Below are 22,768 nucleotides of genomic sequence, written 5' to 3'. Positions count from 1 at the left end.
CATATCTACCGGTGAGAACACCATCCGTAATCCCGACATCCCCCCGTCTTCCTCCATCACACCATCCCAGGATGCAGGAATAGTGTTTGGCTCCGGGGTGCCCTGCACCCTGGGTCTACCCCTACAATCCTCCCCCTCCCCAGTGTTGCAGCTGGTTTGGAAAAAAATTTGGGAGGCTGAGTCCCCAAACAAAAAACTCCCCACCTCCTCCTGTACCCAGTCCTGAGTCTTGTTAGGTGTGTCCCCACCCAACAGAAGTTGAGGGCCTGGGGAAACCAGCAGCAACCCAGAGGTTTCTCCCACCCCCATCACTCTCTTGGCCATCCCCTCCCCCTCACTGTCGGCCAATCGCACCCTCCTCTTCATTCTCTTCTTTGGTGATGGCGGCAGTGGAGAGATACCACCCTCCCCCCCCGCCAGCTCCTCCACCATACCCCTCATCTCTTCCACCAGGGCACTTTCCCCCCAGTCCACTTGCTCTTCCACCGTCTCCTTCTCCACCACTCCTCCCTTGCTTTCTTCTCTCTCATGCTCATCCACTCGGTTGCCTTCTTCCGCCGCTTTTCCTGGTTCTCCTACTCCCGTGCCTTCCGTTTCCTTCCCTCTTCCATCCGCCGCTTCTTGCTCCTCTTCCTTCCTTGTGGCCTTCCCCTCTGGACCTGTACTCTAGTCATGAGGCGTGCTTCCTTCCCCTCCTCTTCTTCCCTCATCCCCCGCTCCTGCTCCCCCCCCCAGCCGCAGACGCATATGACCTCTGACGGGCCGGCACCCCCGCCACAGGTGTGCTGACGAGCCACACCCATGGCACGTCTTAGGCTTGTCACAATCCCTCGCCTCGTGATCCTCAGATGCACAAAATCTGCATTTTCTTGTACTGCACGAGGCGAATATGTGACCGTAGGCCATACAGCGCCTGCAAAATTGGGGCTGACGTGCATAAAACAACGTCCTCCTGTCAGCCCCTAGGGAGAACATAGCAGGAGAATGGAGGTAGCTACCATGTCCCTTTGGGTCCTCTCTGAGGAGTGCCTGGAAGCCTCTCCTCCCATTCCAAAACCCAAGGGAGTCTTTGAGGTGCCTTGCTGAGGAGACGTTATCCATGTATCTCCCCAGAAAAGCCCTCACCTCTTCGTCCTTAACGTAAGGGTCGTAAATGTTGACAGTTACAACCCTAAAGTTATTCTTCGCCAGGCTTGTTATTTCGTAGTGGCACATCGGCCTCTCACCTCCCACTGCTCTTGCCCTTCTCAGGATATTATCGTGTTTTACCTCTGTATATAGTTCCACGTTGTATGCTCCCTCCAACGAGTTGCCTTGGAAACAAAACACGTCCTTCACCGTCAGCTTTAGAATCCCCATCAATATTATCCTTCCAAAAGATTCCCATCCTAAAGGCTCCAACTCCTTTTCCTTCCAAGCAAACCGAATCGTGTTGGCCAGCCCAATCCCAGGGACCGACCGTGTTGATGTATTTAGCACCATCTCCGCAAGGAGAATGGCGCTCGTTCTCTTCTCTTCCAAAACAAGTAAAAAGAAAAAAAACAAAGTGACCGAGCCTATCTGGTGAAACTACACAGAGACAGGAACAATCACCCACGAAATACTCAAAGAATATGGCTGCCTAAATATGGTTCCCAATCAGAGACAACGATAAACACCTGCCTCTGATTGAGAACCATTCCAGACAGCCATAGACTTTGGTAGATAACCCCACTAAGCTACACACCCAATACCCCACAAAACCCCAAGACAAAACACACCACAATAAACTCATGTCACACCCTGGCCTGACCAAATAAATGAAGACAAACACAATATAATACGACTAGGGCGTGACAGATGGAGAAGAAAAAATCACTGGCTAAACCCTACAGTCTATGCACTTGTTAAAATCTGAGCAGTTTTGATTGGTATAAGCAATATTAGGATATTGCTTACACTTCAAGTCATCTCAGATATTAATATTAATTAAGTGCATAGGGTTTAGGGGTGGATTTGGGATTGGGTCTTGGCCTTCAATGGGAATTTCTGATTTGGACAAAAAAATGTCCTCGACTTTTCCATCCTCTTATCCTTAAACCGATAAGTGGTTGAGGAGTGTCAATTCGTTAGTAGGCAAACGGTGTCCTCGCCTCCTGCTGAGGAAGCATAAGTGTCCTTTGCTGAAGTTGAGATCTACCCCTCCCCTTTCAATCAGCTGTTTACTCTGAGAAGCATGCACATATTTAAAATGATAAGTAGCATATCGTTTTTATCCGTACAATGTCTAGCTAAAGGTCTTTTACTACTTTACACATTTTAATTTGGGATTCCACCCCTGTAAATGCCATTTGCATTATGTGTGAATGGAGCCTAATTTCATACAAGCACATTTCCTTCTCTCAGTGACTGTTGACTTTTTTTCAAAAGGAGGAGAGGAATGAGGAGTTGCACAATCAAATTGAGAATCTCATTTACTTGCACATTTTCTATAATAGTCATGTAGCAGAAGCTGTTATCCAGAGGGACTTAACAATAACTTTCTCTCAGACAACATGTTTGTGGGTCACAGTTTCAGTGTACCCACAGGAGTGAAGCAGGATGTATAATGCCTGTTCTATTTATTCTAAATCTATGTGTGCCCCCCTTCCTCCCCCAGGCTTTCCCGGTACCAGCAGTTCAAGGACTTCCAAAGGCAGATCCTGGTGGCCACCAACCTGTTTGGCCGAGGGATGGACATTGAGCGCGTCAACATCGTCTTCAACTACGACATGCCCGAGGATTCCGACACCTACCTGCACAGAGTGGCCCGTGCAGGCAGGTTCGGGACGAAATTCATTATATCGGTCCATGGCCCTGTACTGCAGATGTTATCTAGAATCGAGATGAATCTAATGAATAAGTTGCTTTGATGGTAAGCTTGAATGAAGACCAGACACATTTGGGCTAATTAGCTAATATCATGTCATCCGGTGAAGCTCCCTCAGACTCCCCAAGTTCCCTAAACGCAACCACATTTAGAAGAATAGCTTCCTGAATTCCTCGTGTCGCAATAAGCACCCTCCTGATAATCACGTTTCCATGAATACCAAGGGGAACATGGCTTTAAAATACACACTTCCACCATCCTCCCTCCAAAGGAATTGCAAAGCAATGCGATGTGACTAATAATTTATTCTGCAATGGTCGTGAGTGTATTGTCGGAGGGGGGCTAGGCCGATCTGACCCTGATCAGGTCTGTGATTCAATAAGATACAGATTAAAAGGATCACCAGCACTGCTGCGTTAACCTCAAATGGATTACAAACAGATTTAACACTGTACACGAACAACCCCGGATGCCCTTGCATTTGCCTAGGCATTAACAAAAAATACACACATAAACGATACACGGTATGTCCATGGGATTGGTTTAAACCTCACTTTCCCAAAGTAGATGAACCAACCAGATCCCCTTTTCTGGGGCAGTGATCGAAACTGATCTGGGACCAGTATAGTTAGTGTGGCGTCAAAAAGAATCCATCTGACCTATTACTATTACACCTGTGCCACTTTGGTACAATAGCCCCAGTACATTGTGTCACCAGTTGATTGTTTCTTCATTCAGCTCAAAATTAACACCACATGAAACCTCCCTCTGGGTTTACAGAACAGGTCTGGATAGTTTGCCACACACACTGGAATGGGCCAATAGAGAGGTGACGTTAATTATACTCCCAGAGAGAGTGAACTGTGAACTGAGGTGAATCATTCCTGTACATTACCAGACACCATTGATCCTAGAAAACAAGTGCAACCAAGACAACAGCTCTGGTGAAATGGTTGCCCGGGCTTGTTTATCATAATAAAGGGCAAGGCCATATTCACCTGACTAGGTGGAGAAATAGATGTGGGGGGCGTGGTATTGGGCGTGGCCAACAGCGCCTTCTCCGACCAACATTTTCAGAGGCCCTCCCATGGCAGCAGAAACAAAATGTTTCTTTTTTAAAACAATTTTGTCTGCTATTCACAATTCTAGACATTTTGCCATGGGGAGAAAAGAAAGCATTTTACAGTTTAATTAAGCTAGTTTCCTGCAATTCTACACATTTTGCCATGGCTTGTGTTGTGTTCTTATGCTACACTTCATGACCAAAAGCTTGTCAAACATCTCATTACAAATCATGGGCATTATTATAGAGTTTGTCCCCCCTTTGGTGCTATAACAGCCTCCACTCTTCTGGGAAGGCTTTCCACTAGATGTTGGAACATTGCTGCGGGGACTTGCTACTTGCTTCCATTCAGCCACAAAAGCATTAGTGAAGTCGGGCAATGATGCTGGGCGATTAAGCCTGGCTCGCAGCTGGTGTTCCAATTAATTCCTAAGCTGATCGATGGGGTTAAGGTCAGGGCTCTGTGCAGGCCAGTCAAGTTCTTCCACACCAACCTCGGCAAACAAACCTCGGCAAACAATTTTTGTTTGGAACTCCCTTTGTGCACGGAGGCATTGTCATGCTAAAACAGGAAAGGGCATCGTATAGAATGTCATTGTATGCTGTAGCGTTAAGGTTTCCCTTCACTGGAACTAAAGGGCCTATCCCGAACCATGAAAAACAGCCCCAGGCAATTCCTTATTCCTCCTCCAAACATTAGTTGGCACTATGCATTGTGGCAGGTAGCGTACTCCTGGCATCTGCCAAACCCAGTATTGTACATCGGACTGCCAGCTGGTGAAGCGTGATTCATCACTCCAGAGAATGCGTTTTCACAGAGTCTAATGGCGGCAAGCTTTACGCCACTCCAGCCAATGCTTGGCATGGTGATCTTAGGTTTGTGTGCGGCTGCTCGCCATGGAAACCCCTTTCATGAAACTCAGACAAACAATTATTATGCTGACGTTGCTTCCAGAGGCAGTTGGGAACTCGGTAGTGAGTGTTGCAACTGAGGACAGATTATTTTTTACTCGTTACAACACTCGGTGGTCCCGTTCTGTGAGCTTGTGTGGCCTACCACTTCACGGCTGAGCCGTTGTTGATCCTAGACGTTTCCAATTCACAATAACAGCACTTACAGTTGACCGGGGCAGCTCTAGCAGGGCAGATATTTGACAAACTGACTTGTTGGAAAGGTGGCATCCAATGATGATGCCACGTTGAAAGTCACTGAGCTCATCAGTAAAGGCCATTATTTTGTATATATAGTGTATCTGAGTGACTCAAACATTATAACAAAATCAATTGGGGGCCCCATGCCAAGTCATTTGGGGAAACACTGCAATGTTGTTTTTGTAATATTATCACCCCTCCAGCATGTGATGTCTCAACAATACAGTTATACTGATCTGTAGCATCCTGTATCTGGGCAAATATTGGTTTGCTTTGTGAGTAACTTTAACTAGTTACCATTCCATTTCCTCTTTATTCCGTGCTGTAATGTAAAGTGCCTCCAAAATAATATGAACAACAGACTAGAAGGGAGCTTGTAGTAGCTGCAGTATGGCAGGATACTGGAGTTTTAGACTTGATATGTCAGGTCATGGAGTTGCTCCCAGTATCTCAGCGAGATGCAGAGACAGACAACTACAGTCCTTATTGTGGCATTCAGCAGTTTTGTACAGCAGAAGCACGCCACAGCCAAGCCGGTGTAAAACACAACGACTTAATCTGACAACATCACAAAGGCATATTAGTTTACCATTCATTCACAGTTCACCTTAGCATGGATTGCCATAACAACAGCAAGTAGCAGGGATGATGAGAAAGAAGTGAGGTTCACACAGCTGTGTGTAAATGCCAACTGTCACTTTTACTGAGCTGTAATGTTCAAATGTCCCATCCGTGTGTGTGGTAATCTAGTATAGTGTTTAATTTAAAAACAAGGTCATGAGGATGTGTGAAGATCAGATCATTGTTTTCTTGAGAGTTAGTGTTTCACTCTCTGTATGGTGAGTGCATTTCCAAGATAAGGTTAAAAGAAATGACTTGATTTCTCACTCAACACACCCTATGCTGGTGAAATCTACCCAGCGCTTTCACTTGGTGGTGCATGTCTCCAGTCTGTTCTATTCCAGCGTTTATAATATTAACGATAATTAGCCTGAAATGCAAGGTAATTTATTCTTTGAAAGGTTGTCCCCAAAAAGACTGAATGCAGATGCTTGGGGCAGAATACTTCACTTTTTTTATAGTCAGCCATAATACCTCTTCCATAATAAAATGTTTGAGATCTTTCGCTCTCATCTTTTGGAGTAAAGTCAACCCAAGGAACACCCATTTCTGACTACAATATTCTAACAGCTGTAGCATGCCTTCACTAGCAAAAAGAAAACACCTGAAGGACAAATAACCTGTGTTGTATAGGCTACAAAGAACTGTCTGAGGATGTAATTTCGTAGGTTTTGCCTGTTTCTGTTTGTGTGATGGCACTGAGCACGGATTTCAGGCCAATATGCTAATGCCTAAAATAACGGGGTTTGTAGCCTATTTCGGCTATTTTCTGTTTTGTTGTCTTCCCTTTCCATTTGAAGGGCTTATTCGCTTTCCGGGAAATATGCAAATGAAGACCACTGTATTAATTCGACAAGAGAGAAATGAAGCAGTATCAGCACCGCTTTCGCCGAGTAACCTCTGATGAAGATTATAACAAAACATGGCCAAGATTTTCTAATGTTCATAAATGACCAGCATGGTCAAATAATAGGTCTGGGACAGGTAGCACGTCCGGTGAACAGGTCACGATTCCATAGCCGCAGGCAGAACAGTTGAAACTGGAGCAGCTGCACGGCCAGGTGGACTGGGGACAGCAAGGAGTGATCATGCCAGGTAGTCCTGAGGAATGGTCCTAGTGCTCAGGTCCTCCGAGAGAGAGAAAGAAAGCGAGAATTAGAGGGAGCATACTTAAATTCACACAGGACATCGGATAAGACAGGAGAAGTACTCCAGATATAACAAACTGACCCTAGCCCCCGACACACAAACTACAGCAGGATAAATACTGGAGGCTGAGACAGGATGAGTCAGGAGACACTGTGGCCCCATCCGATGATACCCCGGACAGGGCCAAACAGGAAGGATATAACCCCACCCACTTTGCCAAAACACAGCCCCCACACCACTAGAGGGATATCTTCAACCACCAACTTACCATCCTGAGACAAGGCCGAGTATAGCCCACAAAGATCTCCGCCACGGCACAACCCAAGGGGGGTGCCAACCCAGACAGGAAGATCACATCAGTGACTCAACCCACTCAAGTGACGCACCCCTCCAAGGGGCGGCACTCTATAGTGCTTTAGAGATTTATTCCCTCTAAAAAAATATATAAAATGAGGGAATTATTCAAATGTAACTCTTATTATGTCAATTGCAATTAGGTTAGGGCATTATTATAGCCTATACTGGCTGGAATAATGACGCCAGGACAGCGGAGTCAATCACCACCTTCGGAGACACCTGAAACCCCACCTCTTCAAGGAATACCTAGGATAGGATAAAGTAATCCTTCTCACCCCCCCCCTTAAATGATTTAGATGCACTATTGTAAAGTGGCTGTTCCACTGGATGTCAGAAGGTGAATTCACCAATTTGTAAGTCGCTCTGGATAAGAGCGTCTGCTAAATGACTTAAATGTAAATGTATAATGACTGGCACAGTGAACATACTCATAACAATGATAATGTAGTAGACAGCAAATTGACCTTAATAATCTATAGCATGCAGGTGGGTCTTTTAAAAAAAACTCAAGAAGAAGAAGATCAAAATAGCTGCAAGTTGTGTTTATTGAATTAAATGGGGTGTAATAAAATTAGTTGTGAGTAGGGGGGGTTGTCTCCCTCCCTCTTCTGTTGGCTTTGAGAGTTTATTTAGAAAGTGGGTTGGGGGAGGTGGCAGCAGGGTTTTCCCAAACTCGTCTTCTGCACAGTTACTCTTTGCATTTTCTTTTTGAAGGGGAAGCAAAATAGTTTTGCCAGGGCGGCTGTGATCCGGGGGAGGAGAGCCTGTTTTTTCTTAGGCTCATCTGCAGCCACAGTACCTGAACAGGTGACAGAGAACAAGGCATGAAATCAGGGTCGTGTTCATTAGGGTATACAGTAGCAAAATATTTTGAAACGGAAAACAAAAACAAGCATTTGTTATTGGCAAGTTCAAGAAAGTTCCTCCCTGTTTTAGTCCGCTGTCTTCCATTTAGTGGCTAATGAATAAGACCCTGATAACTTCATCATAGTCTCCCGTCCTTACATTACAATAGTGTGCTGAAGACAGATGCACATGTTGACTGACAGAAATGAGGACTTACTATCATTGCCAAGAGGAGACACCTTGTTCTTCTTCTGGTTCTTGTTATTTCCTCGCTTCTTCTTTCCTGACTTCCTCACTTCTTTCTTCATAGCCTCTTCCTTCTCTTTCTTCTTAGTAGAGAGAGAAACAGACAAGAGTCGATGCCTCACAATTAAACAGCCCAAATAACTAAACGATCTACTAGTTCTTGGCCGTCTCACCTGTGTGGAGGTGATGTCCTCGAGGTCTGTGGAGAGGGCGCTGCTGATGGGCTTGGTGCTTTCAGAAAGGTAGCTAATAACCTGGGACTTTTCAGAGATGGCTGAGCTTACACTGGTCTTTTCCAAACCAGTGCTGTCATCAGCCATCTCCTCTCGGTCCTCTTCTAGGGTTTCCCTCCAAGCCAGGAGCTCCTCGGTGAGGGTGACGTCACTCCTTGAGGAGTGTGACCTCCCACTACCACGGCTCCTCCTGGCTCCAAAATGGCCATCGGAACTACAGTCCTCTGAATAGTCATCTATGACTTGTGTGATGGTGTCCGCCATGCACCTGATGGCTCCCTCACTACCAGAGCGTGCGGCACGCAGTTGAGCCCGGTTGGAGTCCGAACGCAAGGACAATCTTTTAGCCGCAGTCTTCACGATGGCCTTCACCGCATCCTCCCCACTGAATTGGATGCTCTCCTCCAGGCCAAAGACGACAGAGATGTCAGCATATTTCAGGGCATGCTGGACCTCCACAAACAGATCCTTCATCAGCCTGAAGGGGTCATTGGCCCTCCTTGTCTGGGGGGACTCTGAGGCCTCCAGTTGGCACATGATGCCGTGGAGAATAAACTTCAGAGTCTGGGGGCTCATGACGGTGGCCCAGGGAGTGCTGCAAAGGAGGATGTGCTCCTTGCCTGGTAGGAGGGAGGGAATCTTCTCCAGGGGGTCCTGCCTGTTTTTGGTGGGCATCAGGGAGCTCATCTCGGAGACCTCAGCCCCCCCCACCTCTTCTTCCAGAGTCTGGGCAGGAGCTGCCCATGCTGCCTGGGTTGAGGTGGAGGGCTTAGGGTATGAGACAGTCATGACACTTACAACCACCTCCTCTTCGTCCTTGGGTGAAGAGGAACACAGAGAGTCAGGGAACCTTTCCCTGGCACCGGAATCCAATCCTAAGAAAACACACTCATATTCTGAACTGGTTCAAAGCCACATCCATGTATAACACTATGCAGTATCTAGTACATTTACTATAATGGTAATACACTGGTTATTACACAAGTTATTACTGGTGATATGGGCAAAACAGGTTATAAGTGTACCTTTCTGGATGATGAGTCTGGCCTTGTAATCGTTGTTGCAGGTACTGTTCAGGATGTCTCCCACCCTGGTGGTCAGGACCTGGCAGACGGCCCCTAGTCAAATCAAAATGTATTTAATACAGGGGTTTCAAACTACTTCCATGGAGGGCTAAGTGTCTGCGGGTTTTAGTTTTTTCCTTTCAATTAAGACCTAGACAACCAGGTTAGAGGAGTTTCTTACTAATTAGTGACCTTAATGCATCAATCAAGGCTGGAGTGAAACCCTGCAGAAACCCGGCCTTCTATAGAATGCGTTTGACATTTGATTTAAAGTAATTCTTCACACATAACATATCTCCAAACACTGTGTAGAAAAATAAGAAAAAAAGAGGAGAGAAAATGAAAATACCATTACTGACAATAAGAGAAAAGAAAGAAGGGGAATGTGCGGGTGCAAAAGACGGTAAAAACAACATAATAACTAACCTAGTGCCTCCTTGTTGTCATCGGAGAGGGAGAGGGAGCTGGAGGACTGGAGGGTAACTTTAGTGCCCTTCTTGATAGCTGGCAGGACACCTACAGAAAGAGGATCGTAGACATTAGTGGATCCTTCCACCATATATCGTTTTAGAATTCTATCAATAAATCCAGGTACTTTGGAAGTGGAGATGAATACTCACTGTAACTGGTTGTTTGAGTTAGAGTTTGAGGCAGTGCCAACATACCAACTACTTGGCGGCTTAGTTTTTTCACCCCTGACTTAGCCTCCCTAGACCTTCTAGCCTTGATAACCTCTGTGGCCTTCTTTTCTGCCTTTGCTATATTTGCCTCTCGGCTGGGCCTGGGGCCTTGCGGGGGCTTCGGCACAAGGTTCTGAGACAAATAACAACAGTGGGGAAATCATATCACCATAGAAACCACATTTTTCACCATAGGCATGATGGTACTGAGTGACATGTCACATAAGGGTTAACCTTAGAATTAGAATCTGAATTAAAATCTGAATTCCAATACTATTAGTTCTGACTAGTAGGTGGTCCATGTGTCTTAATGGCGTTATTATAGCGTTGTAAACTGGTTTTCAACCCGTCGTATTACTACATTGCGACCAACTGGCCTGCGTGACAACCAGACGTTTTACAACAGAACTAAAAGATGTTTCTTACCTTTCGAGGGCTATCCTGGGGGCAGTCTACCAGGGCTGGCAGGCTTAGTCCATCATGGCCAGCGGAATGGACATCTGCCTTTCGAGGGCTATCCTGGAGGCAGTCTACCAGGGCAGGCAGGCTTAGTCCATCATGGCCAGCGGAATGGACATCTGCCTTTCGAGGGCTATCCTGGAGGCAGTCTACCAGGGCAGGCAGGCTTAGTCCATCATGGCCAGCGGAATGGACATCTGCCTTTCGAGGGCTATCCTGGGGGCAGTCTACCAGGGCTGGCAGGCTTAGTCCATCATGGCCAGCGGAATGGACATCTGCCTTTCGAGGGCTATCCTGGAGGCAGTCTACCAGGGCTGGCAGGCTTAGTCCATCATGGCCAGCGGAATGGTCATCTGTCTGGAGCACTTGCTCTCGAGCACAAGCTTGGAGGTTCCCAGCCTGGGGTATAGGAACATAAGGAAATACAGAGAACTTAAGCCCTCCATTATTATGCCCACTTTTCCAACTATAAACCATAACCTTAGAATTACAATCAGAATTCAAATCGGAATTCCAAAACTATTAGTTCTAACTAAACTCAGCAAAAAAAGAAACATCCTCTCACTGTCAACTGCGATAAATATTTGTATGAACATAACAAGATTCAACAACTGAGACATAAACTGAACAAGTTCCACAGACATGTGACGAACAGAAATGGAATAATGTGTCCATGAACAAAGGAGGGGTCAAAATCAAAAGTAACAGTCAGTAACTGGTGTGTCCACCAGCTGCATTAAGTACTGCAGTGCATCTCCTCCTCATGGGCTGCACCAAATTTGTCAGTTCTTGCTGTGAGAAGTTCACCCACTCTTAAAAAATGAAATAAGAAAATGTTACCCCACTCTTCCACCAAGGCACCTGCAAGTTCCTGCACATTTCTGGGGGGAAAGGCCCTAGCCCTCACCCTCCGATCCAAAAGGTCCCAGACATACTCAATGGGATTGAGATCCGGGCTGCTCGCTGGCCATGGCAGAACACTGACATTCCTGTCTTGCAGGATATCACGCACAGAACGAGCAGTATGGCTGGTGGCATTGTCATGCTGGAGGGTCATGTCACGATGAGCCTGGAGGAAGGGTACCACATGAGGGAGGAGGCCGTCTTCCCTTTAACGCACAGCGTTGAGATTGCCTGCAATGACAACAAGCTCAGTCCGATGATGCTGTGACACACCGCCCCAGACCTTGACGGACCCTCCACCTCCAAATCGATCCCGCTCCAGAGTACAGGCCTCGGTGTAATGCTCATTCCTTTCGACGATAAACGCAAATCCGACCATTACCTCAAGTGAGACAAAACTGCAACTTTTTGCCAGTCCTGTCTGGTCCAGCGACGGTTGGGTTTGTGCCTATAGGTGACGTTGTGCCCGGTGATATCTGGTGAGGAGCTGCCTTACAACAGGCCTACAAGCCCTCAGTCCAGTCTCTCTCAGCCTATTGCGGACAGTCTGAGCACTGATGGAGGGATTGTGCGTTCCTGGTGTAACTCGGGCAGTTGTTGTTGCCATCCTGAACCTGTCCCGCAGGTGTGATGTTCACATGTACCAATCCTGTGCAGGTCTTGTTACACGTGGTCTGCCATTGCGATGACGATCAGCTGTCCGTCCTGTCTCCCTGTAGCGCTGTCTTAGGCGTCTCACAGTACGGACATTGCGATGTATTGCCCTGGCCACATCTGCAGTCCTCATGCCGCCTTACAGCATGCCTAAGGCACATTCATGCAGATGAGCAGGGACCCTGGGCATCTTTCTTTTGGTGTTTTTCAGAGTCAGTAGAAAGGCCTCTTTAGTGTCCTAAGTTTTCACAACTGTGACCTTAATTGCCTACTGTCTGTAAGCTGCTAGTGTCTTAACGACCGTTCCACAGGTGCATGTTCATAAATTGTTTATGGTTCATTGAACAAGCATGGGAAACAGTGTTAAAACCCTTCACAATGAAGATCTGTGAAGATATTTGGATTTTTACGAATTATCTTTAAAATACACGGTCCTGAAAAAGGGACGTTTCTTTTTTTGCTGAGTTCAGTAGGTGGTCCATGTGTCTTAATGGCTTTATTATCATGTTGTAAACTAGTTTTCAACACGTCATATTACTAGATTGCAACCAACTGGTCTCCGTTACAACCAGACGTTTTGCAACAGAACTATAAGACGTTTTCTTACCTTTAGGGGGCTGTCAATGGGGCAGTCTACCAGGGCTGGCAGCCTTAGTCCATCATGGTCAGTGATGTCTGTCTGGAGGACCTGCTCTCCAGCACTAGCTTGGAGGGTCCCAGCCTGGGGTATATGAACATAAGGAAATACATTTAACCTTAGCCCTCAATTAATTATGCCCACTTTTCCAACTATAAATCATATCAATCTGTTTTTTACAGCATATAGGTTATACTACCAAGAAGATATCCTCATTACATATCAAGAGGGATAGCCCCAGAATTAACAAACTTTTTTTTTAATCACTTATGAGACTTACTTTTAGAATAATTTTTCTCAACAGTTTATGATTTCTATCCATTGTCCTTTCAGGCACCCTTCAGATTGGACCTGACATTTTTTAAAATAAACAAATACATTTTAAAATACATTTCAAACATTTTTTTACAGCATCTTGGCCAGTTATGCTGTACTTACACTGAATGTCTTCTTTGTCCACTCAAAGTGATTTATTTGAACATGAGGATGACTGTCCTTTGCAAAGCATCAACTCAACTGAGGCAAAAGTAGCGCACTGAACATTTCTTGAGTTCGTTTACGTCATAGTCTTCTATATTCCATCGTACATTATGACGTCAACTACAAAAGCACAGAGCGACCACTCCGGGAAATTAATGCATTGTTTCTGATCACATACGATATCTGAAAAATGTTTACATTGTAACCCAATTAATTTAGGTTCAGTGAGGTTTTATCGTATTATATGGATAAATGTTGCCCTCTGTTGGCCATAACTGATATATTATAGTCAAATAAATCAAATCATTGATGGGTTTGGTGAGGGAAGACAGATGTTGTAAGCTGATATGATCAGGGCATGCACACATATTGCCCATGAATGAATAAATGTTTTAAGCCAAATGTCTATTTGTCCCAGACAGTCATTGTTACGCCTTTGCCCAAATTGCCCAATATAGCTTCATGTCACACATCTATCATAATTTATACAAACTGGATGAATGCAGGCTGTTGGTTTGTAAATGTTGTAAATAAATATATATATAGTATGCATATTATTATTATTGTTTCATTCACTTATCTTTTTGACCTGCACTGTTGGAGTTCAGATCTTAATAAGAATTTCACTGTACCCTACAATTACATCTGCGACCGACTAATAAACTAATCTAATCGACTGGTTCCGAGAATTACATTTTAGGTCAAGTTAGGCCCTAGAAATGTCTTGCTCGTTATTAATTTGAGCCAACGTTATTTCTGAATATTCACCTTGCATTTGGAACCTATTTCCCTTTATGGCACTTTGCTGTCACAAAGTTTGAATGAGGAGGCGCCTGCCATTGTTTGTGCGGAGAGTGAGGCATGATTCCTTGTTCAACTTGATTGAATCGGGCAACTGGCTAACTACTGTAAACTGAGTTGCAGGGTGGTCGCTGGTCCAATCCTTGTTTCTAGCTAGGTAAATTGTAATGATTATGTGCCATATGTATTCGCTTCCCATTTTGCGTACTGTCCAGCTATGGCGGTGTGCGTGCGGCCTGTTACTAGCATTATTAGCAGCTCGCTAATGCTATGTAGGAATACATTAGTGTTTCCCAAACTCGGTCCTTGGGACCTCAGGGGGTGCGTTTTGGTTTTTGCCATAGCACTACACAGCTGACAACGAGCTGTTGGACTATGAAGAGGATGCCTCAGGTTGCCCCGGAGACCGCCAACCTGCGGGCAAGAAGGAGGTAATGGACTCTTACGTCTCCATCGAGACTTCCTGCTCAAACCAGAGCTGCTCCGCGCCATTGTCGACTGTGGCTTTGAACATCCTCTGAAGGTGAGCCTCACAGGCACTTCTCACCTTCAACCAAGGACTGTTTTTGACTTTGTCCATTTGTGTGTCAAATGGCACCCTATTCCTGGCATAGTGTACACTATTGAGCTGGGTTGGATTTGTTCAAAACTAGCGCTTTGTTCAAAACTAGCGCTGTGTGAGACTGGGTCCTGGTCGAAAGTAATCCACTATATATAGGGTGTCATTTGGGACTCCGACTATGAGTTATACATGTATGCCCCTTCAAGCATCACATCATACTTAAACTGGTCGCAAGACCCACTGGTTGATGCTTATTTATAAAACCCTCTTAGGCCTCACTCCCCCTCCCCTATCTGAGATATCTACTGCAGCCCTCATACTCCACATACAACACCTGTTCTGCCAGTAACATTCTGTTAAAGGTCCCCAAAGCGCAAACATCCCTGGGTCGCTCCTCTCTTCAGTTTTCTGCCCCTAGTGACTACAGTTTTATCTCAATCTCTTCATTCAAAGACTCAATCATGGACACTCTTACAAAGCAGCCACAACTGTCAGTGTGATGTGATGTCTACCTTTTTGCCCTTTGTGCTGTTTTCTGTGCCCAATGTTTGTACAATGTTTTGTGCTGCTACCATGCTGTTGTCATGTGTTGATGCCTTGCTGTGTTGTCTTAGGTCTCTTTATGTAGTGATGTGTGTTTTGTCCTATATATATTTTTTTATGTTAAATCCCAGGCCCCAATCCCAGCAGGAGGCCTCTTGGTAAACTGTCATTGTAAATAAGAATTTGTTCTTAACTAACTTCCCTAGTTACGTTTCTGTCTTTCAGTCCAACATGAGTGCATCCCACAGGCCATCCTGGGCATGGACATCCTGTGCCAGGCCAAGTCTGGTGTGGGCAAGACTGCTGTGTTTGTACTGGCCACCCTGCAGCAGATTGAGCCTGTGGATGGGCAGGTGAGTGGTTGAATAATGAAATTAATCTCTACATTGTGGATGCAGCAACTGAATTGCCTTTACATCCTCCCTCCTTTACTAAAAATACCTTTCGATGGAGAATCCATTGAGTGCTTTGTAGTTTAGGAATAGGCTTAATCTGTATCTGGGGATACTTGCATAAGAAAGTGCCTAATCGCCAACTTTATTTAACTTTTATTTGGACTAGGCAAGTCAGTTAAGAACAAATTCTTATATACAATGATTGCCTACCCCGGCCAAACCCTAATGACGCTGGGCCAATTGCAGTCTGAATTTGTTCTCCTTTTAATCTCACTGTTTACACTGCTGTTCTATCCTATTGGATAATCTTGTGTGCTTTTTGTTTCTCTGCTGTCCAGAGAGCTCTGTATTAAACATCCTCCCCTACCTCTCTCTCTGTCTACCAGGTGTCTGTGCTGGTGACGTGCCACACACGAGAGCTGGCCTTCCAGATCAGCAAAGAGTATGAGCGCTTCTCCAAGTACATGCCTACCGTCAAGGCAGCCGTGTTCTTCGGGGGCCTGTCCATCAAGAATGACGAGGACTCGCTGAAGAAGAACTGCCCCCACTTTGTGGTGGGAACGCCAGGCCGCATCCTGGCCCTCATCCGCAACAAGACCCTCAACCTGAAGAACGTGAAGCACTTTGTCCTGGACGAGTGTGACCAGATGCAAATTCAGACCACAGTAGGACAGGGGGGCTGATGCCAGATGTGAGTGACGGGAGCAAGGAGTAAGTTGAAACGTCACAGAGGAAAGGTCAGCTGAAAACGTGTTCCAATGTATCACTTAGAATGCACTTCTAATACACTGTCCTACTAAGTAGTAGTGGATCTTGGAACAGAATGTGATAGATGGTGTGACTTAAGTAAGGATTTAGCCAAACCGTAGGGAAGTATTTACATTTTATGTAGTCCTCAGATTGCAGGCTGAGTGGGTTGACTTTTTTTGTGACGGCCATATTATTTTCCTATCGTCTCTCCCTCAGACATGAGGCGTGATGTTCAGGACATCTTCAGGCTCACACTCCACGAGAAGCAGTGCATGTTCAGCGCCACCCTAAGCAAAGAGATCCGTCCTGTCTGCCGCAAGTTCATGCAGGATGTACGTTGAAGGGTTTCTTATAACCCGTGGTTATCTACATGTTCTGAAACTTAAAGTTGCAGTTTTACACACACACACACACACACACACACACACACACACACACACACACACACACACACACACACACACACACACACACACACACACACACACACACACACACACACACACACACACACACACACACACACACACACACACACAGATGAACCCATCTCCCTAAATTGCACTTTGAAGAGGCATTCGGCAGTATAAACATTAATGAAGCATCTTCCTCGCCCGTGTTTTGGAGGGATAGGTCTGGAGAAATTAAACCACTCTGAAATTCGTAGAGCTATATGCAAGGACTGACTGTCAATGATATCAGAATTATCATTTTGACCATGTTTTGAGACTATGTAGTTTATTTTTGTGTTTACTTTGTTTACAAGCATTGGAATGAAACAAGCTTGTATTTTGGGTTCTGGTGGGGTACGAAAGTTGAACTATGCTCATGGGCGTTTACCATTAAATTGGGGAGAAAAAGGGGTAAAAATGTTTACTAAAATAAAAAAAATATTCATGTAAAAAGTTCCAGTCTAGCGCCTCGAAGCTTTGCCTGCTCGTGACTGTCTGTCTCACAAGTGGCCAGAGTTGACCCACTCTTAACCTGGGTCTGGGGCTCTGGACATTTTCGGGAGGAACAGTCCTGGCATTAAAGCTATAATGAAAAATAAAGTTCCATCCAGCTTTCGTACTAGTAATTGATGTTCACAATCACATTTGTAGTTCTTCATTCACCAACACAGAATGTGGTTTACTCCTGTTTTTCACTTAATGTGGCTAGGTTTATAAAACTGTCCCAAAGAGTGACACTTTCCCCATGTTCTATTCATTAGGGCACACTAGCAAAATGTTTAGCACTGGAAGTCCTGGTAGTCCCTCCCTGTGTTCTGTTTGGTGCTTAATGAATATCTCCTGTAGCCCATGGAGGTGTTTGTGGACGATGAGACCAAGCTGACGCTGCACGGCCTGCAGCAGTACTACTGCAAGCTGAAGGATAGCGAGAAGAACCGCAAGCTCTTCGACCTGCTCGACGTGCTCGAGTTCAACCAGGTACGGACAGAGGTCTCTTCAGAGCATTGAATGCTAAAACGTAATTTATTTTATTTTTAATTTAAAAAAAAAAAACTTAAGAAGAAGAAGATCAAAATAGCTGCAAGTTGTGTTTATTGAATTAAATGGGGTGTAATAAAATGAGTTGTGAGCAGGGGGGGTTGTCTCCCTCCCTCTTCTGTTGGCTTTGAGAGTTTATTTAGAAAGTGGGTTGGGGGAGGTGGCAGCAGGTTTTTCCCAAACTCGTCTTCTGCACAGTTACTTTTTGCATTTTTTTTTTGCAGGGGAAGCAAAATAGTTTTGCTAGGGCGGCTGTGATCCGCGGGAGGAGAGCCTGTTTTTTCTTAGGCTCATCTGCAGCCACAGTACCTGAACAGGTGACAGAGAACAAGGCATGAAATAAGGGTCGTGTTCATTAGGGTACACAGTAGCAAAATATTTTAAAACAAAAACAAGCATTTGTTATTGGCAAGTTCAAGAAAGTTCCTCCCTGTTTTAGTCCGCTGTCTTCCATTTAGTGGCTAATGAATAAGACCCTGATAACTTCATCATAGTCTCCCGTCCTTACATTACAATAGTGTGCTGAAGACAGATGCACATGTTGACTGACAGAAATGAGGACTTACTATCATTGCCAAGAGGAGACACCTTGTTCTTCTTCTGGTTCTTGTTATTTCCTCGCTTCTTCTTTCCTGACTTCCTCACTTCTTTCTTCATAGCCTCTTCCTTCTCTTTCTTCTTAGTAGAGAGAGAAACAGACATGAGTTGATGCCTCACAATTAAACAGCCCAAATAACTAAACGATCTACTAGTTCTTGGCCGTCTCACCTGTGTGGAGGTGATGTCCTCGAGGTCTGTGGAGAGGGCGCTGCTGATGGGCTTGGTGCTTTCAGAAAGGTAGCTAATAACCTGGGACTTTTCAGAGATGGCTGAGCTTACACTGGTCTTTTCCAAACCAGTGCTGTCATCAGCCATCTCCTCTCGGTCCTCTTCTAGGGTTTCCCTCCAAGCCAGGAGCTCCTCGGTGAGGGTGACGTCACTCCTTGAGGAGTGTGACCTCCCACTACCACGGCTCCTCCTGGCTCCAAAATGGCCATCGGAACTACAGTCCTCTGAATAGTCATCTATGACTTGTGTGATGGTGTCCGCCATGCACCTGATGGCTCCCTCACTACCAGAGCGTGCGGCACGCAGTTGAGCCCGGTTGGAGTCCGAACGCAAGGACAATCTTTTAGCCGCAGTCTTCACGATGGCCTTCACCGCATCCTCCCCACTGAATTGGATGCTCTCCTCCAGGCCAAAGACGACAGAGATGTCAGCATATTTCAGGGCATGCTGGACCTCCACAAACAGATCCTTCATCAGCCTGAAGGGGTCATTGGCCCTCCTTGTCTGGGGGGACTCTGAGGCCTCCAGTTGGCACATGATGCCGTGGAGAATAAACTTCAGAGTCTGGGGGCTCATGACGGTGGCCCAGGGAGTGCTGCAAAGGAGGATGTGCTCCTTGCCTGGTAGGAGGGAGGGAAACTTCTCCAGGGGGTCCTGCCTGTTTTTGGTGGGCATCAGGGAGCACATCTCGGAGACCTCTGGGCAGGAGCTGCCCATGCTGCCTGGGTTGAGGTGGAGGGCTTAGGGTATGAGACAGTCATGACACTTACAACCACTTCCTCCTCGTCCTTGGGTGAAGAGGAACACAGAGAGTCAGGGAACCTTTCCCTGGCACCGGAATCCAATCCTAAGAAAACACACTCATATTCTGAACTGGTTCAAAGCCACATCCATGTATAACACTATGCAGTATCTAGTACATTTACTATAATGGTAATACACTGGTTATTACACAAGTTATTACTGGTGATATGGGCAAAACAGGTTATAAGTGTACCTTTCTGGATGATGAGTCTGGCCTTGTAATCGTTGTTGCAGGTACTGTTCAGGATGTCTCCCACCCTGGTGGTCAGGACCTGGCAGACGGCCCCTAGTCAAATCAAAATGTATTTAATACAGGGGTTTCAAACTACTTCCATGGAGGGCTAAGTGTCTGCGGGTTTTAGTTTTTTCCTTTCAATTAAGACCTAGACAACCAGGTTAGAGGAGTTTCTTACTAATTAGTGACCTTAATGCATCAATCAAGGCTGGAGTGAAACCCTGCAGAAACCCGGCCTTCTATAGAATGCGTTTGACATTTGATTTAAAGTAATTCTTCACACATAACATATCTCCAAACACTGTGTAGAAAAATAAGAAAAAAAGAGGAGAGAAAATGAAAATACCATTACTGACAATAAGAGAAAAGAAAGAAGGGGAATGTGCGGGTGCAAAAGACGGTAAAAACAACATAATAACTAACCTAGTGCCTCCTTGTTGTCATCGGAGAGGGAGAGGGAGCTGGAGGACTGGAGGGTAACTTTAGTGCCCTTCTTGATAGCTGGCAGGACACCTACAGAAAGAGGATCGTAGACATTAGTGGATCCTTCCACCATATATCGTTTTAGAATTCTATCAATAAATCCAGGTACTTTGGAAGTGGAGATGAATACTCACTGTAACTGGTTGTTTGAGTTAGAGTTTGAGGCAGTGCCAACATACCAACTACTTGGCGGCTTAGTTTTTTCACCCCTGACTTAGCCTCCCTAGACCTTCTAGCCTTGATAACCTCTGTGGCCTTCTTTTCTGCCTTTGCTATATTTGCCTCTCGGCTGGGCCTGGGGCCTTGCGGGGGCTTCGGCACAAGGTTCTGAGACAAATAACAACAGTGGGGAAATCATATCACCATAGAAACCACATTTTTCACCATAGGCATGATGGTACTGAGTGACATGTCACATAAGGGTTAACCTTAGAATTAGAATCTGAATTAAAATCTGAATTCCAATACTATTAGTTCTGACTAGTAGGTGGTCCATGTGTCTTAATGGCGTTATTATAGCGTTGTAAACTGGTTTTCAACCCGTCGTATTACTACATTGCGACCAACTGGCCTCCGTGACAACCAGACGTTTTGCAACAGAACTAAAAGATGTTTCTTACCTTTCGAGGGCTATCCTGGGGGCAGTCTACCAGGGCTGGCAGGCTTAGTCCATCATGGCCAGCGGAATGGTCATCTGTCTGGAGCACTTGCTCTCGAGCACAAGCTTGGAGGTTCCCAGCCTGGGGTATAGGAACATAAGGAAATACAGAGAACTTAAGCCCTCCATTATTATGCCCACTTTTCCAACTATAAACCATAACCTTAGAATTACAATCAGAATTCAAATCTGAATTCCAAAACTATTAGTTCTAACTAAACTCAGCAAAAAAAGAAACATCCTCTCACTGTCAACTGCGATTATTTTCAGCAAACTTAACATGTGTAAATATTTGTATGAACATAACAAGATTCAACAACTGAGACATAAACTGAACAAGTTCCACAGACATGTGACTAACAGAAATTGAATAATGTGTCCATGAACAAAGGAGGGGTCAAAATCAAAAGTAACAGTCAGTAACTGGTGTGTCCACCAGCTGCATTAAGTACTGCAGTGCATCTCCTCCTCATGGGCTGCACCAAATTTGTCAGTTCTTGCTGTGAGAAGTTCACCCACTCTTAAAAAATGAAATAAGAAAATGTTACCCCATTCTTCCACCAAGGCACCTGCAAGTTCCTGCACATTTCTGGGGGGAAAGGCCCTAGCCCTCACCCTCTGATCCAAAAGGTCCCAGACATACTCAATGGGATTGAGATCTGGGCTGTTCGCTGGCCATGGCAGAACACTGACATTCCTGTCTTGCAGGAAATCACGCACAGAACGAGCAGTATGGCTGGTGGCATTGTCATGCTGGAGGGTCATGTCACGATGAGCCTGGAGGAAGGGTACCACATGAGGGAGGAGGCAGTCTTCCCTTTAACGCACAGCGTTGAGATTGCCTGCAATGACAACAAGCTCAGTCCGATGATGCTGTGACACACCGCCCCAGACCTTGACGGACCCTCCACCTCCAAATCGATCCCGCTCCAGAGTACAGGCCTCGGTGTAATGCTCATTCCTTTCGACGATAAACGCAAATCCGACCATTACCCCAAGTGAGACAAAACTGCAACTTTTTGCCAGTCCTGTCTGGTCCAGCGACGGTTGGGTTTGTGCCTATAGGTGACGTTGTGCCCGGTGATATCTGGTGAGGAGCTGCCTTACAACAGGCCTACAAGCCCTCAGTCCAGTCTCTCTCAGCCTATTGCGGACAGTCTGAGCACTGATGGAGGGATTGTGCGTTCCTGGTGTAACTCGGGCAGTTGTTGTTGCCATCCTGAACCTGTCCCGCAGGTGTGATGTTCACATGTACCAATCCTGTGCAGGTCTTGTTACACGTGGTCTGCCATTGCGATGACGATCAGCTGTCCATCTTGTCTCCCTGTAGCGCTGTCTTAGGCGTCTCACAGTACGGACATTGCAATGTATTGCCCAGGCCACATCTGCAGTCCTCATGCCGCCTTACAGCATGCCTAAGGCACATTCATGCAGATGAGCAGGGACCCTGGGCATCTTTCTTTTGGTGTTTTTCAGAGTCAGTAGAAAGGCCTCTTTAGTGTCCTAAGTTTTCACAACTGTGACCTTAATTGCCTACCGTCTGTAAGCTGTTAGTGTCTTAAGGACCGTTCCACAGGTGCATGTTCATAAATTGTTTATGGTTCATTGAACAAGCATGGGAAACAGTGTTAAAACCCTTCACAATGAAGATCTGTAAAGATATTTGGATTTTTACGAATTATCTTTAAAATTCATGGTCCTGAAAAAGGGACGTTTCTTTTTTTGCTGAGTTCAGTAGGTGGTCCATGTGTCTTAATGGCTTTATTATCATGTTGTAAACTGGTTTTCAACACGTCATATTACTAGATTGCAACCAACTGGTCTCCG

The 22,768-nt window shown here is 45.6% G+C and overlaps 2 protein-coding genes and 1 long non-coding RNA gene across 4 annotated transcripts; all 3 read right to left on the bottom strand.

Moving 5' to 3' along the window:
* Positions 1 to 7,819: 7,819 nt before the first annotated feature.
* LOC135520380 (uncharacterized) lies at positions 7,820 to 14,685 on the bottom strand. The gene is made up of 9 exons (XM_064945885.1): positions 14,608 to 14,685; positions 12,883 to 12,996; positions 10,686 to 11,117; positions 10,200 to 10,392; positions 10,006 to 10,095; positions 9,541 to 9,633; positions 8,456 to 9,390; positions 8,254 to 8,365; positions 7,820 to 7,989 (listed from the first exon to the last, which is right to left on the bottom strand). Exons 1-9 carry the CDS (start codon positions 14,683 to 14,685, stop codon positions 7,820 to 7,822), a joined length of 2,217 nt encoding a protein of 738 aa, XP_064801957.1.
* A 3,285-nt stretch (positions 14,686 to 17,970) lies between these two features.
* Positions 17,971 to 19,377, bottom strand: LOC135520613 (uncharacterized). Of its 2 annotated transcripts, none has more exons than XM_064946301.1 (3): positions 18,702 to 19,377; positions 18,500 to 18,611; positions 17,971 to 18,242 (listed from the first exon to the last, which is right to left on the bottom strand). In XM_064946301.1, exons 1-3 carry the CDS (start codon positions 19,335 to 19,337, stop codon positions 18,073 to 18,075), a joined length of 918 nt encoding a protein of 305 aa, XP_064802373.1. In that variant the 5' UTR covers positions 19,338 to 19,377; the 3' UTR covers positions 17,971 to 18,072. The 2 variants fall into 2 exon arrangements, with proteins under 2 accessions (XP_064802373.1, XP_064802381.1); XM_064946309.1 differs by having other exon boundaries at positions 18,500 to 18,608.
* Positions 19,378 to 19,764: 387 nt separating this feature from the next.
* LOC135520612 (uncharacterized) lies at positions 19,765 to 20,560 on the bottom strand. Its single transcript, XR_010452416.1, has 3 exons — positions 20,418 to 20,560; positions 20,224 to 20,313; positions 19,765 to 19,851 (listed from the first exon to the last, which is right to left on the bottom strand). It is a non-coding gene; the product is annotated as an uncharacterized LOC135520612 (long non-coding RNA).
* Positions 20,561 to 22,768: the final 2,208 nt, after the last annotated feature.

The sequence above is a fragment of the Oncorhynchus masou genome, chromosome 4 (genome assembly GCF_036934945.1).
Source record: "Oncorhynchus masou masou isolate Uvic2021 chromosome 4, UVic_Omas_1.1, whole genome shotgun sequence".
NCBI lineage: Eukaryota > Metazoa > Chordata > Actinopteri > Salmoniformes > Salmonidae > Oncorhynchus > Oncorhynchus masou.
Note: the sequence above shows the minus strand (reverse complement) of the source record. Positions and strands in the feature narration are given on the sequence as shown.